Consider the following 13,355-nt stretch of genomic DNA (forward strand, 5'->3'; position numbering starts at 1 on the left):
ATCTTCCAAGCTGATTATATAATCAGCTAAGCCCACACTCTCAACAAACTCGCCAGGTATATCCATAGAGAAGGTCCTTTCCCATTTAGGAGGCTGCAAGGTCGTAGAGCTAACAATATTATTCTGACTTACAAAGTTTGATAATGGTATGTCATCCTTGTCGTCGAATAGCTCTTCATGGATATTCTGTACATCTGCCCCACACACATCCAATATCGATTTTGACACTGGCCACTCAGGCGTGTCTAGATTTTCATCCTCATCGGAACTGGTTTCACTTTCAGGTCCTGAAGGTAAATCTTCCTACAAACATTCTTCAATTTCCCTTTGCGTCAATGATCGTTGCATTATTGAAATAATTGCCTAAAATATTGTAAATACCAAAGAAAGTCCCACTCATAGTGACCGTATAAAAAAGCAAATTCTAGGAATACTTGCGTCACGGTGGTTATTGTTGCTAACCACCACTGATTATAAAAAATATTCGTAAAATAATCGAAATTTAAGCGAGAAAGCAACGACTGTGTGTCAAACACACCACAAGAACTAAATTTGCACAAAAATCAAACCATAAATTGCGTTATTGAATTTATTATGAATTTTTACTTCTAGCTTTCACAAATACGCGCGGCCACGGATTTTTACTTTAAATTTTCTCAACACGTGGTGGGTGTATTTCTAGCTATTAGCGCCCTCTTCACTTAAAAGGAAGCAATAATCAATATTCGTGCAAAATTAAAACCATAAATGTGGCCAACCGTCAGAAAAAAAATAAAAAATAGGTGGTTAGCAACGCTAACCACCGAGACGGAAAGAATTAAGTAGTGGAAATTTTTATTTTGACGTTTAGAGCAGTCTAATTTGCAAGGCCTTTGACCTGACTGCAGACATGAAATCCCATTGGCTTCTAATCAAATGATCGAGCGGATGCACTTCGCATATCTGTTAGTGTTACAACTATCGATGTGTTCGTTAACAGTCACGTGGTAGTGCTTCGGAGATCCGCCATTTTTAAAAAAATATAATAATTACTGCATTCATTTCGAGAAACGCCACTCCTTAAAATACAACTAACAGTACAATTTTGTACTAAAAAGGCATAAATGTGTCGCCATTCAAAGTGGCAATTAGAATATATGGCCAAATTAAATAGTGGAAAATTCCACCTAGCCATGCATTTTACGAACATTTGACTTTGGATTCGCTCTATTCCATTGCGGGAACCGGAAGTTTTCAATCTGCCCATTTGATAAAATCCAAAAAAAAAAAAAAATGTTTTTTGCGGACAAGAGGATTTCCAACTTACCAGGGGAACCCCTGTGCCAAGAAAAGGGTGCTCATAATTGCCCTCATCTTCCATGTAGATTTGCTCTAATTTCGAGGCACTGCTATGACGTTAGTAGATCTACCAAATGCAATCACTTGTAAATAAACTACATTCTACTTCTTTAACTGAATACTTCCACAAAGACTATGATGTGTTCTTGTAATAATCGTCAGCCACGTCGAAAAAGGCGAATTTTTATACTAAGAAACCTTTTTAAAATAAAACCTATGTTATACATTTTTTGTGTAAGATTCCAAACAATGTTTATTCCTCCAACTATTTAAAGGAATAGAGCATGGTATGCTATTTTTTTGCTCGCTACCATGCCGTGCCACAAGATGACTACCAATTATTCCAAAAATTAGAAAAAAAAAATACACATATCCTACACGTCTTGGCCACGTTCAACATTTTAATTGAACCATAAAAAGAGCGTTCATCCCTTGGAAACAAGTTTTGATTTTTAATTTTATTCGCCCGAACTTTTCTATTCCCAAGGAAATGTTGCATATACATATGTATTTAAAAATATACAGCTGAAACTTTCAAATTGTTTTCGTGGTTGGCTGATCACCTTAACCTACCGACTGGCTATTGACCAAAGTGACCTGCACGCAAATCTTTTACCACAGTGCATCTTTTGTGTCGCCAAACAGTTTGCTCCGATTCGTATGCAAAGCTACTGCATTACATACAGTGGTCACACAATTTATTCGTACACTCACAGTTTACAAACAAATACACCTGATACTTAGCACGATTTATATAAAAGAAGACAGTTTTAATATATTCCTAAAAATAACATTTTTATTCAATATTTAAGAAACAAAAACTTCCAAATTCATTTCTGGAATTAGAGAACTTAAGGTAATAACGAAATAAGCCATCAATTTTTTGCGGAAATATTTTTCGTACATACCCATATTAAGAATATTTTATTGAAAAAATAATAGAAAAATGATTTCAGTACTTCGTTGGCAGGCCCGAAAAAATTATGATTTTCAATAATTTTTGTTTGCTAGTCAATTGCTTTATTTTATATTAATTACAAAAATAAAAATATATCATTTATACATCATGTTTCGACTTAACTTCAACTCAAAAATTTCAAAAAAAAAAAAAAAAAGAATTAATAATTGTAGAAGTTATCGCTGTTTGTGTGAAGCCCGTTTCTCCTGAAGCTCCTTGCGGTGCTCATCACAAGTCCTTGGACATCCATCTAAAATCAATCCGACAAGAGAAATTAGTTTTATCAATAGATAATCTTGTGCCTAATCGAAGCTTTTTTTTTCAAAATTAAAAATATGGCGGCCTCAGGAAATATTTTGCAGATTTTCGAGAAAAAAACCGACAATTAATTGTTAAAATAAAATTGAAATTAACAAAAAAAAAAAAAAACAAAAAATATTCTTCGATCAGGCACAAGTTTTTTATGGTTTTCAAAAGCAGTATAAATATGATTGAAATCTACCAAGCGGTTTTTGAGTTAAAGTGATCACCAGTTTAAAAAAACATAGTTTTGAGAAAAACGCTTTTAAAGTTTTGCTATCTGAAAAGTATTTGTCGGATTCACTTCAAATTTTCACACAATATTTTTAAGATATTATACTTTAAGGAAATGCAAAAAAAAAATCCAATTTTTTGAAAATCCTGTTTCTCCTAATCTCTTAAGCAGTTAGCTTCCAAACGTCGATGCATACTTTTTACCAATACCTCGGTTTCGTTAGCTGCAATTTTTTCCCACTCAACACTTAAAGTTGTCTTTAATGACGCATTTGATGTTATTTTTTGCTTTCTGATTCTTCTTTCTAAGAGCATCCAGACATGCCCCGTTCAGATCCGGTGATTGAGGTGGAGTTTTAAGCTGCTTACAGTGGTAAAAAAGCCATGCTTGCACTAGATAAGATGAATGTTTTTGGTCATTGTCTTGTTAAAACAGGAACCATTTAGCATCCACTCCGACTTTAACGGCATTATCATGCAAATTATTCTTCAAAATTTCGATGTTTGTCCATTTGTGCACCCCGAAACCATTGCATTTCCCTCCTCCATACTTAACGGTATGAATGCGATTTTTCTCACTCAATTCTGTATTTTCTTTTCACCAAACTTTTGGAGGGCCACCTGATCCCAAAACATTAAATTTCGACTCATCACCGAATATGACGTTTTTGTAAAAATAATTTGGCTCATTTATATAGCATTTGGCGAACTCCACGACAAAGACAATTACGATCTGTTTTTGAGATTACTTTTTTATGCAAAGACTCTTGAATATTTCGGCATAGTATTGGGGAGGTTATCATATTTTTGGATTTTGTGCGACTGATGCTACTTTGTTGCGTTCCTCACGTGGAGTCAATACGCATATGCCAACTATTAGTCCAGTCATCAAAGCACCTTTTAAACGCGTTTCATGAGATCTTCTTCAGCGAATTCTCCTTAATGCCCTCTATCGATTGAAAGCGGCGTCCGCGGAGTGGCAATTTAAGTTTTGGGAAAAGGAAAAAGTTATAGGGGGCTAAATCCGGTTAATACGGTGGTCGTTCAATGATATTTGTCGAGTTTTTGGTCAAAAAAGTGTTCACAATATGAGTCTTGTGAGACGGTGCGTTATCATGGTGCAAGAGCCACGAGTTTTCTTTCCACAAATTGCGCCGTTTCCTACTCACTTCCTTGCTTCTCTCTCAAACTTTGCATAACTTCCAAATAATATTCTTTATTTACCGTAGAAATATTTGAAACGAATTCCGAGTGCACAACACCAAGATAATCAAAGCAAGCGAATGGCATGACTCTCACTTTTGACCGACTTTGATGTGGTTTTTTAGGATTTGGGTCATATGGATAGCTCCATTCAGCCGCCTGCTCACTGGTTTGCATGTCAAACTCATATACCCACTTCTCATCACCTGTTATGATGAGCTGTATAAATGTTGGGTTCGAATTCACTTGCTCAAGCATGTCTTCAGCCACCTTCTTCCGATGAAGTTTTTGAAAAGAAATGCGATTTTGCATAGAACTGATATTCCTACGGCAGGTTTCTGTGGAAGGGGAATACCAGACTTCTTTGGTTTTTTGTCATAAAGTCTTTTTATTTCTTTATGTTTCCTTCCCGTTTCGCTTCTTTAAATCTCCTCAAAGGTTTTCAATGTGGTTTATGTCAGGGACTGGCTTCGTCAATCCATATTTTGAACATTATTTTGTAAAAACCATTCACTTACTAACATTAAGCAGTGCTTTGGATCATTGGCTCTTGGATAAAAAACGTCGAAATGGCATATTCTCCTGAGCAAATGGTTCCATCCCTTTTTGAAGCATGCCTTTTTTTTTAATACATTAGTGCATTTTATTGGTTATGAGGTGAACAGCTCCCTCTTCATACCAAGAGAACCATCTCCAAATCATTATGTGGCCGCCACCGCACTTGAGTGTGGTTTTTCTGAATCGCGTTCAGAGCTGTTGTTTTTTAGGTCGTCCAACATTACGCCCAGCATCAATTCCAAATAAATACATTTTTTTCTGCACTCCAAAGCATGTGATATAATTTTTTAATACCCTCTGGTCCACTCCATGACTCGTAAAACTTTTGCTCTTCCTTAAATTTGTTCGTTTCAACAGCGGAACTTTACGAGATATTCTGCATGGTAGGTTCATGTTGCACAAACGACGCCGTACAGTTCTCGATGATACTACTGAATTTCAGCTGCAATGGCATTTGATTACTTCAAGGGATCCCTCTTGGCAAGAGTCACAATTAAATTATCAGTAGTACAAGTCGGCGTTTTGCCACTAAGTCGTTCTGCGGCCGTTTTGGGCTTAAGGGCATTGTCCAAGTAGCTCAGCGATAAATTTGTACGTTTTTTTTTATTTTCGAAGATTGACAATAAGCCTCCGCTCCTCAACTGTGCAGTACTGCGCACGACCCCTGTTTGAAAGAAATTCATATTATTATTTAATTATACGTTATTAAATGAATTCTCGCTACTTACCTACTTTACATTCAATATTTTTCACTTAATTCGTTAAAATACAAGAGTTATCCGCAAAGTACATATCTTTGTGGCCACGCAAAATTATGCTTTATGGAAATAACCGAATCTGTACAACAAATAACGCAACTTAATACAGCAGATGTTTTAAACTCACCACGAATGTGTGATGCCATTTGTAAAAAAGACCGAATTTCAATAATAGCTTTAAATTTTTCCAAGCGGCAACAGGAATTGGATAGATGAAGGCAGTGTACCTATTTTAATGACCATATGCGTACAATATACCCTATCGGAGGATTTACAATTTTTACCAATGGCCCGATTATATCATCAGCCAATAATATTTGGCACTTGTGAATTAGAAAGGCACAGGTCCATATCAAGATTTCCATCACTCAAAATCATTTTCTGTTATTTATTTAGTATTAAAGTTATTCAAAAACAAAATTGGATGATTAATTTTGTGCCTCCTCGTATGTATGTAGATATATATACAGATACTTATTTATGCTATTTTCTTGTTTTGCTTTCCGTGTTGTTAAACTCCAAAAATATGTGCCAAATACTTTCCATTACATGCCGAATGTGTTTATTTTTAGCTCATTAGTCCCATTGTGCTTAGGTATTCTAGAAAATTTATGAATCCAGTTAATACATACTTATTTAGCATTTTACTTTATCACTACTTTCACGGGCTTATCAGTGTGTCTTATTGCCATATGCGTATAAATTATATGGTTCCAATCACCCCAAGTGATGTTTTCGAAGTCACGATTCAAGTTTCTATTAGTGTGTAAAAAATATAGCACGTATGTAATATAATCTAAGTACTCGTAATGGGTGCTTACGGTAGTTGATGGCATGCATATATGTGGCTATAACTTCCCGAGACCATTAGTTTTCTTTTGGCTCTCTGTCAGATAAGACATGAAGGACTACAACTTAACTCAAGAAATGAAGAGACATGCAGTTATCGTTACTACATGTATGGTATACCGATTTAGAAATCCCTAAATTATAAATCTTTCATTCGTCCATAAGGTTCGCCGTGAATTGAAAATCTCTTGCCAAATGCAAAAAACATGAGGAAAATTCTGACACCGTCCGATCTGCAGAATTTATTCAACACGATCATTGACGAGGACCTCTCAAAATCAGCTAGGGCCCCTGCGAGTGAGCTCAATGTTTGTGAGGGTCTTATCCGTCGGGTAGTCCATGAAGATCTCCGGTGGTTTTGTGCAGAAGACAGTTTATGTCTGAGCAAAGACGAGAACAGCGTGTTATCCGATCAAAACGTTTTCTAAACAAAATTAAACACCCGGAAGCGCTTGAGATGTCTTTGGTTTTTTCTGATGGAAAGCGCAAAAGGCAACCAATGTCTATGGGTCTATCTTACAAAGGTGCCAACATGCAGAGGTACCAGTTGTCATGCACACGAAATTTCCAACTATTGTTATGGTTTTAGGTGCTGTGAGTAACAAAGAATATGCCATTGTCAACACACTTCTTCCTTACACAAAGATTTCGAATTAATTCTGCTGCAAATATAGAGGTTCCAGAGACAGTAGTGAAAGCCTCGATTGATAGTGTACCCAGTGAAAGTCCATAAATCTTTCAAGAAGACTCTGCTCCCTAACACAAAGCATTGGCGACACAAGGTTCTATGGGGTGTCAATCCAACAAGCATCCTCCTAACACCATTTCTTCTCTGAAGGATGCAATTAATATCGTTATGGTCAATATGAATAAGGAGCATTTGATTCGGGCATGCACTCGGTTCCGGACCGGGATTGAGGAGGTTATTGATTGATTTTATGGATATGTAATAGGTTAATATCTTGTAAAAAATTCGTGAAGTTAGGAAAAGTTATGTTGGTAGTCGGTTTGTACGACCGACTCTCATAGACCTTACAGGTCCGCTGTGATACCATTGTGCGACACAGGAACCTCATTTATTTTCCTTCCTGGAACTATTTTGCGGCTCTTATGAAGCGCACGATTGGTCCTATCCTCACCCCAGGGAGTTCGGTAACAGAGTTGTTAAAAGTATTTATCTAGACAACCTGCTCTGATTTTAGCTAAAGCTGGACAAAAGAAGCTGCAAAGGAAGTGCTCAACTGTTTCTTCCTCTTACTCATCTCTACAGTTAAGCCAATGACCCGTTATACAAGCCACGACCTTCGAGAAATCCTCTCTTGAGATTGTCGGTTGTCTTTTTGTTTGCGTTTATTTGCGGTCACATTAGCCTCGCTCTTTCGCATGTGCCTTCATTCGTGTGGTTTCATTAAATAAAAGCGAATTAGTTTTATGCTCAAGTTGCCTCAACTACCGTACGCACCCTGTATATACACAAAATTTACACTTTTCTTACCCAGTACCGCATGAAATTCCATCTCCTGGGTACCACCAACCAGTTAACAGTCGTTTATCGCAAGTTCTCCAAAGTCTAGTGCCAATATTCCTATGAATGAATACTTCACCTGTGAGAGATGTAAGTTCGTCCCCTGCCGTACCTTCTGCTCCATGCACAGACATCAACTGATACATCTTGTTTTCACTGGATATAACAAAATCCTTATAGAATTCATATGGACTTTCTCCAGTGCTTATACCCAATTGTATCCATAATTCGGTATTTTTATTTGGTAGCATCATTTTGTGTATAGCTTCAAGACCAATAAAGAAGTTACCATTTAAATTGCCGAAACCATTCCAGTATTCATCTCGTCCTAGATCGAATGATAACGTTTCATCGATACGACGTTGTACGACAAGCCAAGCTTTACCTTTATTTGGATCAGGTAAACAATAGGCCGGCATAGTTAGGCTGCGTTCAGTTATTTCTAAAGCGTAAACACCACCGTTTTTTTCCACTTTATTGGAATTGATTGCTTCATCGCAGGAAGCTGAACGCTTACCTAACGGCTTTGAGTTGACTATTACTACTTCGGCAGTAGCGTTTGGCAAAAAGGCTTGATATGAAAAGTCATCTGGAGTTTCTGTCTTTGATGAACATTTTGAAAACTGCGTTGGATAATTTTTAAGATCCGTCAATATCTCATTCGATTGGTTAAAGGAATGTTTTATTTCGTTGTGTGCTTGTTCGAAACTGGCTGTCGTTTGTTTCAATTGCTCAGCAAATTCTTTTATTTGTGTCTCAAGTTTTTCGTACTGTGTGTTTTCATTGCTGTTATCGTTCTGTTGAGCATTCCGAAGTTGCTGGTTGTCTTGTATTTTGTTCAGTAACTTCGCCTCGAACAGTTGTATTTCTTTAGTAAACCAATCCCGTTGTGACTTCATTGCGTGTTCGATTGTTTCTAGGTCAATCCGTTGCTGTCTTATTTTATGAGTTTCCAGTTCATCGCTAATAAATTTTTGCATTCTCATCCTCGTTTCCTGATTTTGTCTCCTGAAATCGCGTTCAATTGTGATGACAATGTTTCGAATATTCCGATGGTCCTCAAGTAGGGTTTTGAGACTAAGAACAAAAAAGAAAAAAAAATAATAATTTGAAGGCAAATTTTGTTTTACTAATCATAATATAACTTTACTGAAATCATGGTTCTATTTGTTAAGGAAAGTATGAGTGACGAAATGTTTTGTAAAGAATTTGCAAAATTATGAAACGTTCCCGTAACTGCTTCTATCACCTTCGTTGGCTTTCCGCGATAAGACTGTCTTTAATACTGGTGACTTCAAGGAGTAAATTTTCCAATAATCTCTCGCTTCCAAAGAGTAATGTGAAGGACTGAAAATAAAAATATAAATTACTAAAAATGTATGATAACGGCGACATTTGTCTCTTATATCTTACATCGCCTTCTTCGATCGCTGAGATTCCAATATCAGTCAATATAAGTGCGGAAATTAATATATGCACGAAATAAACGGATCTCAAAGCCATTTTAACTGAAAAGCTTTGTAGTCGAAGTTAAATTTGTCTCCGCAAACGTCTATTGAAAATCTACTTCTATATAAAGGGATGAAGATTTGTATCAAGACATAACAGAGAAGGTGATTAAATATGTATATAGTGTCTTAAAAGTATTTATGAAATCAGTGTTACTTCGACAGAAGAGTATGCTTGCCCTAAAAAAATATTATATTATATATTTGGCTGATAATTTCGTACATATAATGGAGAAAATTAATGGGGTCGATGTTGGCGCACTGTCCCAGGCTGTCGAAGAAAGGAGCAACCAGTAGTCGACTTTCTGCCAAACCCGGACATTTCCAGAGAAAGTACTCAACGGTCTCTTTCTCTAAAAGGTCGCCACAGCTTCTACAATGGGGGTTAAATGGTAACCATAGCTTTTCCGCTTGTCTGCCGATAGTCCAGTGGCCGGTAAATACAGCTACGAGTCTGGAAATTGAATGGCGAGGAGTCCAAAGGACTTTCTGAGTCCTTCGTATATCATATTGGGGCCAAATTGTTTTCGAAATGGAACATGAAGAAATGAAGCTCCATCTTTTATGCGCTTTTCTGAGAAATAAGTTGTGTAGTTTCCCTTTAACAACTGTCAGGGGGATACCGAAGACCGGGTGGGAGGTCTCTGAGGCCAATTCAGTCCCCTTCCTCGAAAGCTCATCAGCAATTTCATTTCCCTCTATGTTCCCATGTCCTGGAACCCAGATCAGAGAAATGTTACCAGCACACCCAAGAGATGTGATCTCCTCCTTACAGTAGTTTACTAATTTCGTTCTGCACTTTGGCGTCGTTAGAGCCTTAATCGCGGCTTGACTCTCGGAGAAAAAGTGTTAATATCTCCCTCGCTCCCGTATTTCCTGAGCATATTGCAGACCTGCAGGATCGCAAAGAGATAGATAAATTGGCTGATTTAAATAAAACCCCAGCTCCAACTCCCGATTCCATCTTGGAACCATCAGTGAAGACAGAGGTGCAAGCTTCGGTGCATACTTCAGAGGATCATTTCTGTAGTCAATCTTCATTTACTTTCAATGGGAAATCTGCATTCTAGTACTTAAGTTAATTAAAGCTCACGAAAAATAAGTTAATTTTTGCTAAGTTGCATATCTTCGACATTTGTGATGGGGTCTAAGAGTATGTTAGATTTCTATTCTCTCCTCTCTTTTCTCTCTATGGCATTCGTTTTTCCTGTAAAATCAATGCTTGGAATTAGTCTGGAAGTCGGTACGTTCCCAAATATATATCGTGGATTTGTTAGTTGCTGGAAGGCGTGCAACAACTGGGTAGTCATTAAAAAATATCGCGCATATTTTGCTTATGATGGACTCAGGGCCGCTAATATATTTAGATGGCTGTACAAAGATTGTAGCAGCACGCAGAGAGCAATGGGATCCATTCGTCAAATGTTCGCATTACTATCAGTTCTTCAGTTAAGACTAACAGGAAGACCTACCTTTGCAAAATAAATTATCAAATTGCCGAGTTGGCATAAGGAAAACCTTCAGTTGATTCAGTTTCTTTGCTAAATTTAATTATTTTCACATCATCACGTTGCCATTATCGAAACGATGAGTGTTTTGTTCATGCAGTTCGTGAGTCTGCGTGGTGGTAACCGGCAATGCATGGACCACATGTTATTTAAGCGCGAGCACCGGCAGAAGTACAGCCAATCGCACTAAAAATTGATCGATTAGAACTTTAATTAAAAAATAATTTATATTTGATTTTTCTTTTATTTTTTTTTTAATTTTTAAAAGTTGCGAGGATCTCTTAGGCAAGTACTGGAACGGGATACTTGGGGTCAACGATCTTTTGGAACAAACAAAAATTTTGTGATCGAGGCAAAAACATCAATCCCTCATTCTCTACTATAAATGCCGCAGACATGACGAAAAATGTAACAAAGGCGACTCCTCCGTTCGACAAAAATGTTTTGTGTTTTTCAATACCAAATATGTTTGACTGAAGGTGTATTAATTGGTGAGAACTGGCAAACCCAATTTATTTTCCAACTCTAGTATATCTGTATTCTATGTTGTTTTTGGGTTTGGAAATGATATCGGAAAGCCAGAAGACTCCAAAGCAAACTGTCTGAATAAAATTCCTCTTTTTATGTTTAATCTGCTATTAGAAATACCAAGTTTCATTGGGCTACACTAAGCGTTATTATTTCATTCGCTTGCCACGATTGTCTGTAATTTTTGACAAGCTTATGAAATCATTTATTGGCATACTGGCCAATATAAACAGACATTTACTCTAAAGCCTGTAAGTTGTCCAACTGAAGCTAATAAATAAATTAACACGATCTTCATCTTGCGCCCAAGTTTCAATCGAAGCCTTTCTCTATACTTTTTTTATTTCACACTTAAAACGAATCTAGTTTCGAATATAGCTGCGCATTCTCTGAAGATATGCGCAAAGTAACCTTTTGGCAAAAAACTTTATTTCTTCTTACTTTTCACTTATCCGTGTTTTGTTTATTTTTCTTTTTAATTTATCTTTCATTTTCTTTTCTAGTTCGATTTGTGAGTTTTTTATAAAAATTTTTTTTTTGTAAATATTTTTTTTTTTAAATTTCGTTTTGTGAGTTCTCAATAAATTAAAAAAAAATGTATTTTATAAAAAATATTTGTTTTTTAATCTCGTTTTGTGAGTTTTTTATAAAAAATTTTAATTATAAAATGGCATTTTAATTATAAAATTTTTTTTTTAATATTATTCTTTGTTAATGTTGCTTCTCCGTTTTTTTAAATTTATCTTTAACTCTATTTTCTTTTCTTCTCGTAAATATTTTTTTATAAGTGTTCTAATAGTTTTTTAAAGTTTTGTATTTAAAATTTTTCTTTCTTAATGTTTGTTTTTAAATTTGTGATTTTAGTTCTGTTTTTAGTTTAGTTTTTTAATTTAATTTTGAATTTATTTATTTATTTTTAATTATTGATTTCAGTTCGTTTTTGTTTTAATTTTTTTACTAGTTTTTTCTTAGAGTTTGAACAATTGAAATAGCTATGGCTAAGCTGTAGGTTTCATACTTAAATTATAAATCACTTGCACACTGGAAAACAGTTTGCTTCCACATACCGACCTTGCCACGCAATCTACTGATGCCTCAAAATTCGCTGTAACATTCGAGAAGTTTATTTAGAACTTTCAAATTTACACTTTTTCGTTACTCTTTCCTAATCAATTTTAAATCCAATGTTTTAAACGATAATTGATTGCGCTCGACCGTTCAAATCAATTTATTTTATAAAACTGTGCTATTATTGAGCTGAAACAATTGATTTATAGTTTTTATAGATTTATAATAGATAGGGAGAAAGGGAGATAGAGAAAGCGAGAGAGTGATGCAAGCGTAGTTAATTCTAATACTCTCAATTGCTCATTTTCTCTGGCAGTTTTCGCAGCTATTAAGCTACTCCTTGAAGGAATATATTATTTATTGGGCATGCCATCCCCGTTCCTTCGCCCCAAAAGAACCGTTTGTACTACGTGAAGCTTTCTCTTTCGAATGCAAAAATAGTTTTTCTTCATGTGAAAAGGTTATAAGGTTATCGCCTATTTCTTAATCTGAAATGATTGCACTCACTTGAATGCAGTCGCCATTGATGCACATACATACATATTCACACATACTTATGCAAATAAATATAAAATATGTGGTACATTCGTTTACCCCGTCAGGGGAAAAAATGATCAAAAATCAACGAGAATTTTAAGCCACTTCAAAAATTTTTGGAAGCTCTGCTAATGTATCCATTGACAAAAGGGATTGTTTCCGATTTAAAATTGATATGTGTTTGTAAATGGGTTCATCTCCGAAATCATATCGTTGCTCCAAGTATGAAATATATTAGCATTTGTTAAAAATTGATTTGCTCCTAATTTGAATGCTTGAACATCATTTTAAAAAATAACCAAAACTCTACTTCCATAAAAACAATCCTTTCTTCGGGTTTGAAGACTATTTGAAAGTTTACTCATTAAGCTGTGAAGTTCCATTATTGTACAAAAATCATTTTCAAGCGCTAGTATAGCTGATTGGAATTCATGCATTACATTATGAATAAAATACAACTGCGCCTCTGATAATCCTTCACAA

General features: G+C 35.7%; 1 protein-coding gene across 6 annotated transcripts; it reads right to left on the bottom strand.

The window, feature by feature from the left end:
• Positions 1-5,701: 5,701 nt before the first annotated feature.
• Positions 5,702-12,503, bottom strand: LOC129240085 (fibrinogen-like protein 1). Of its 6 annotated transcripts, none has more exons than XM_054875575.1 (6): positions 12,339-12,503; positions 9,137-9,292; positions 8,973-9,070; positions 7,694-8,800; positions 6,015-6,105; positions 5,702-5,949 (listed from the first exon to the last, which is right to left on the bottom strand). In XM_054875575.1, the coding sequence occupies exons 2-6, from the start codon at positions 9,224-9,226 to the stop codon at positions 5,941-5,943; spliced, it is 1,395 nt and encodes a 464-aa protein (XP_054731550.1). In that variant the 5' UTR covers positions 9,227-9,292; positions 12,339-12,503; the 3' UTR covers positions 5,702-5,940. The 6 variants fall into 6 exon arrangements, with proteins under 6 accessions (XP_054731550.1, XP_054731549.1, XP_054731547.1 ...); XM_054875574.1 differs by having other exon boundaries at positions 6,009-6,105; XM_054875572.1 differs by having other exon boundaries at positions 5,982-6,105.
• Between the last annotated feature and the right edge of the window lie 852 nt (positions 12,504-13,355).

The sequence above is a fragment of the Anastrepha obliqua genome, chromosome 3 (assembly GCF_027943255.1).
Source record: "Anastrepha obliqua isolate idAnaObli1 chromosome 3, idAnaObli1_1.0, whole genome shotgun sequence".
Taxonomy (NCBI): domain Eukaryota; kingdom Metazoa; phylum Arthropoda; class Insecta; order Diptera; family Tephritidae; genus Anastrepha; species Anastrepha obliqua.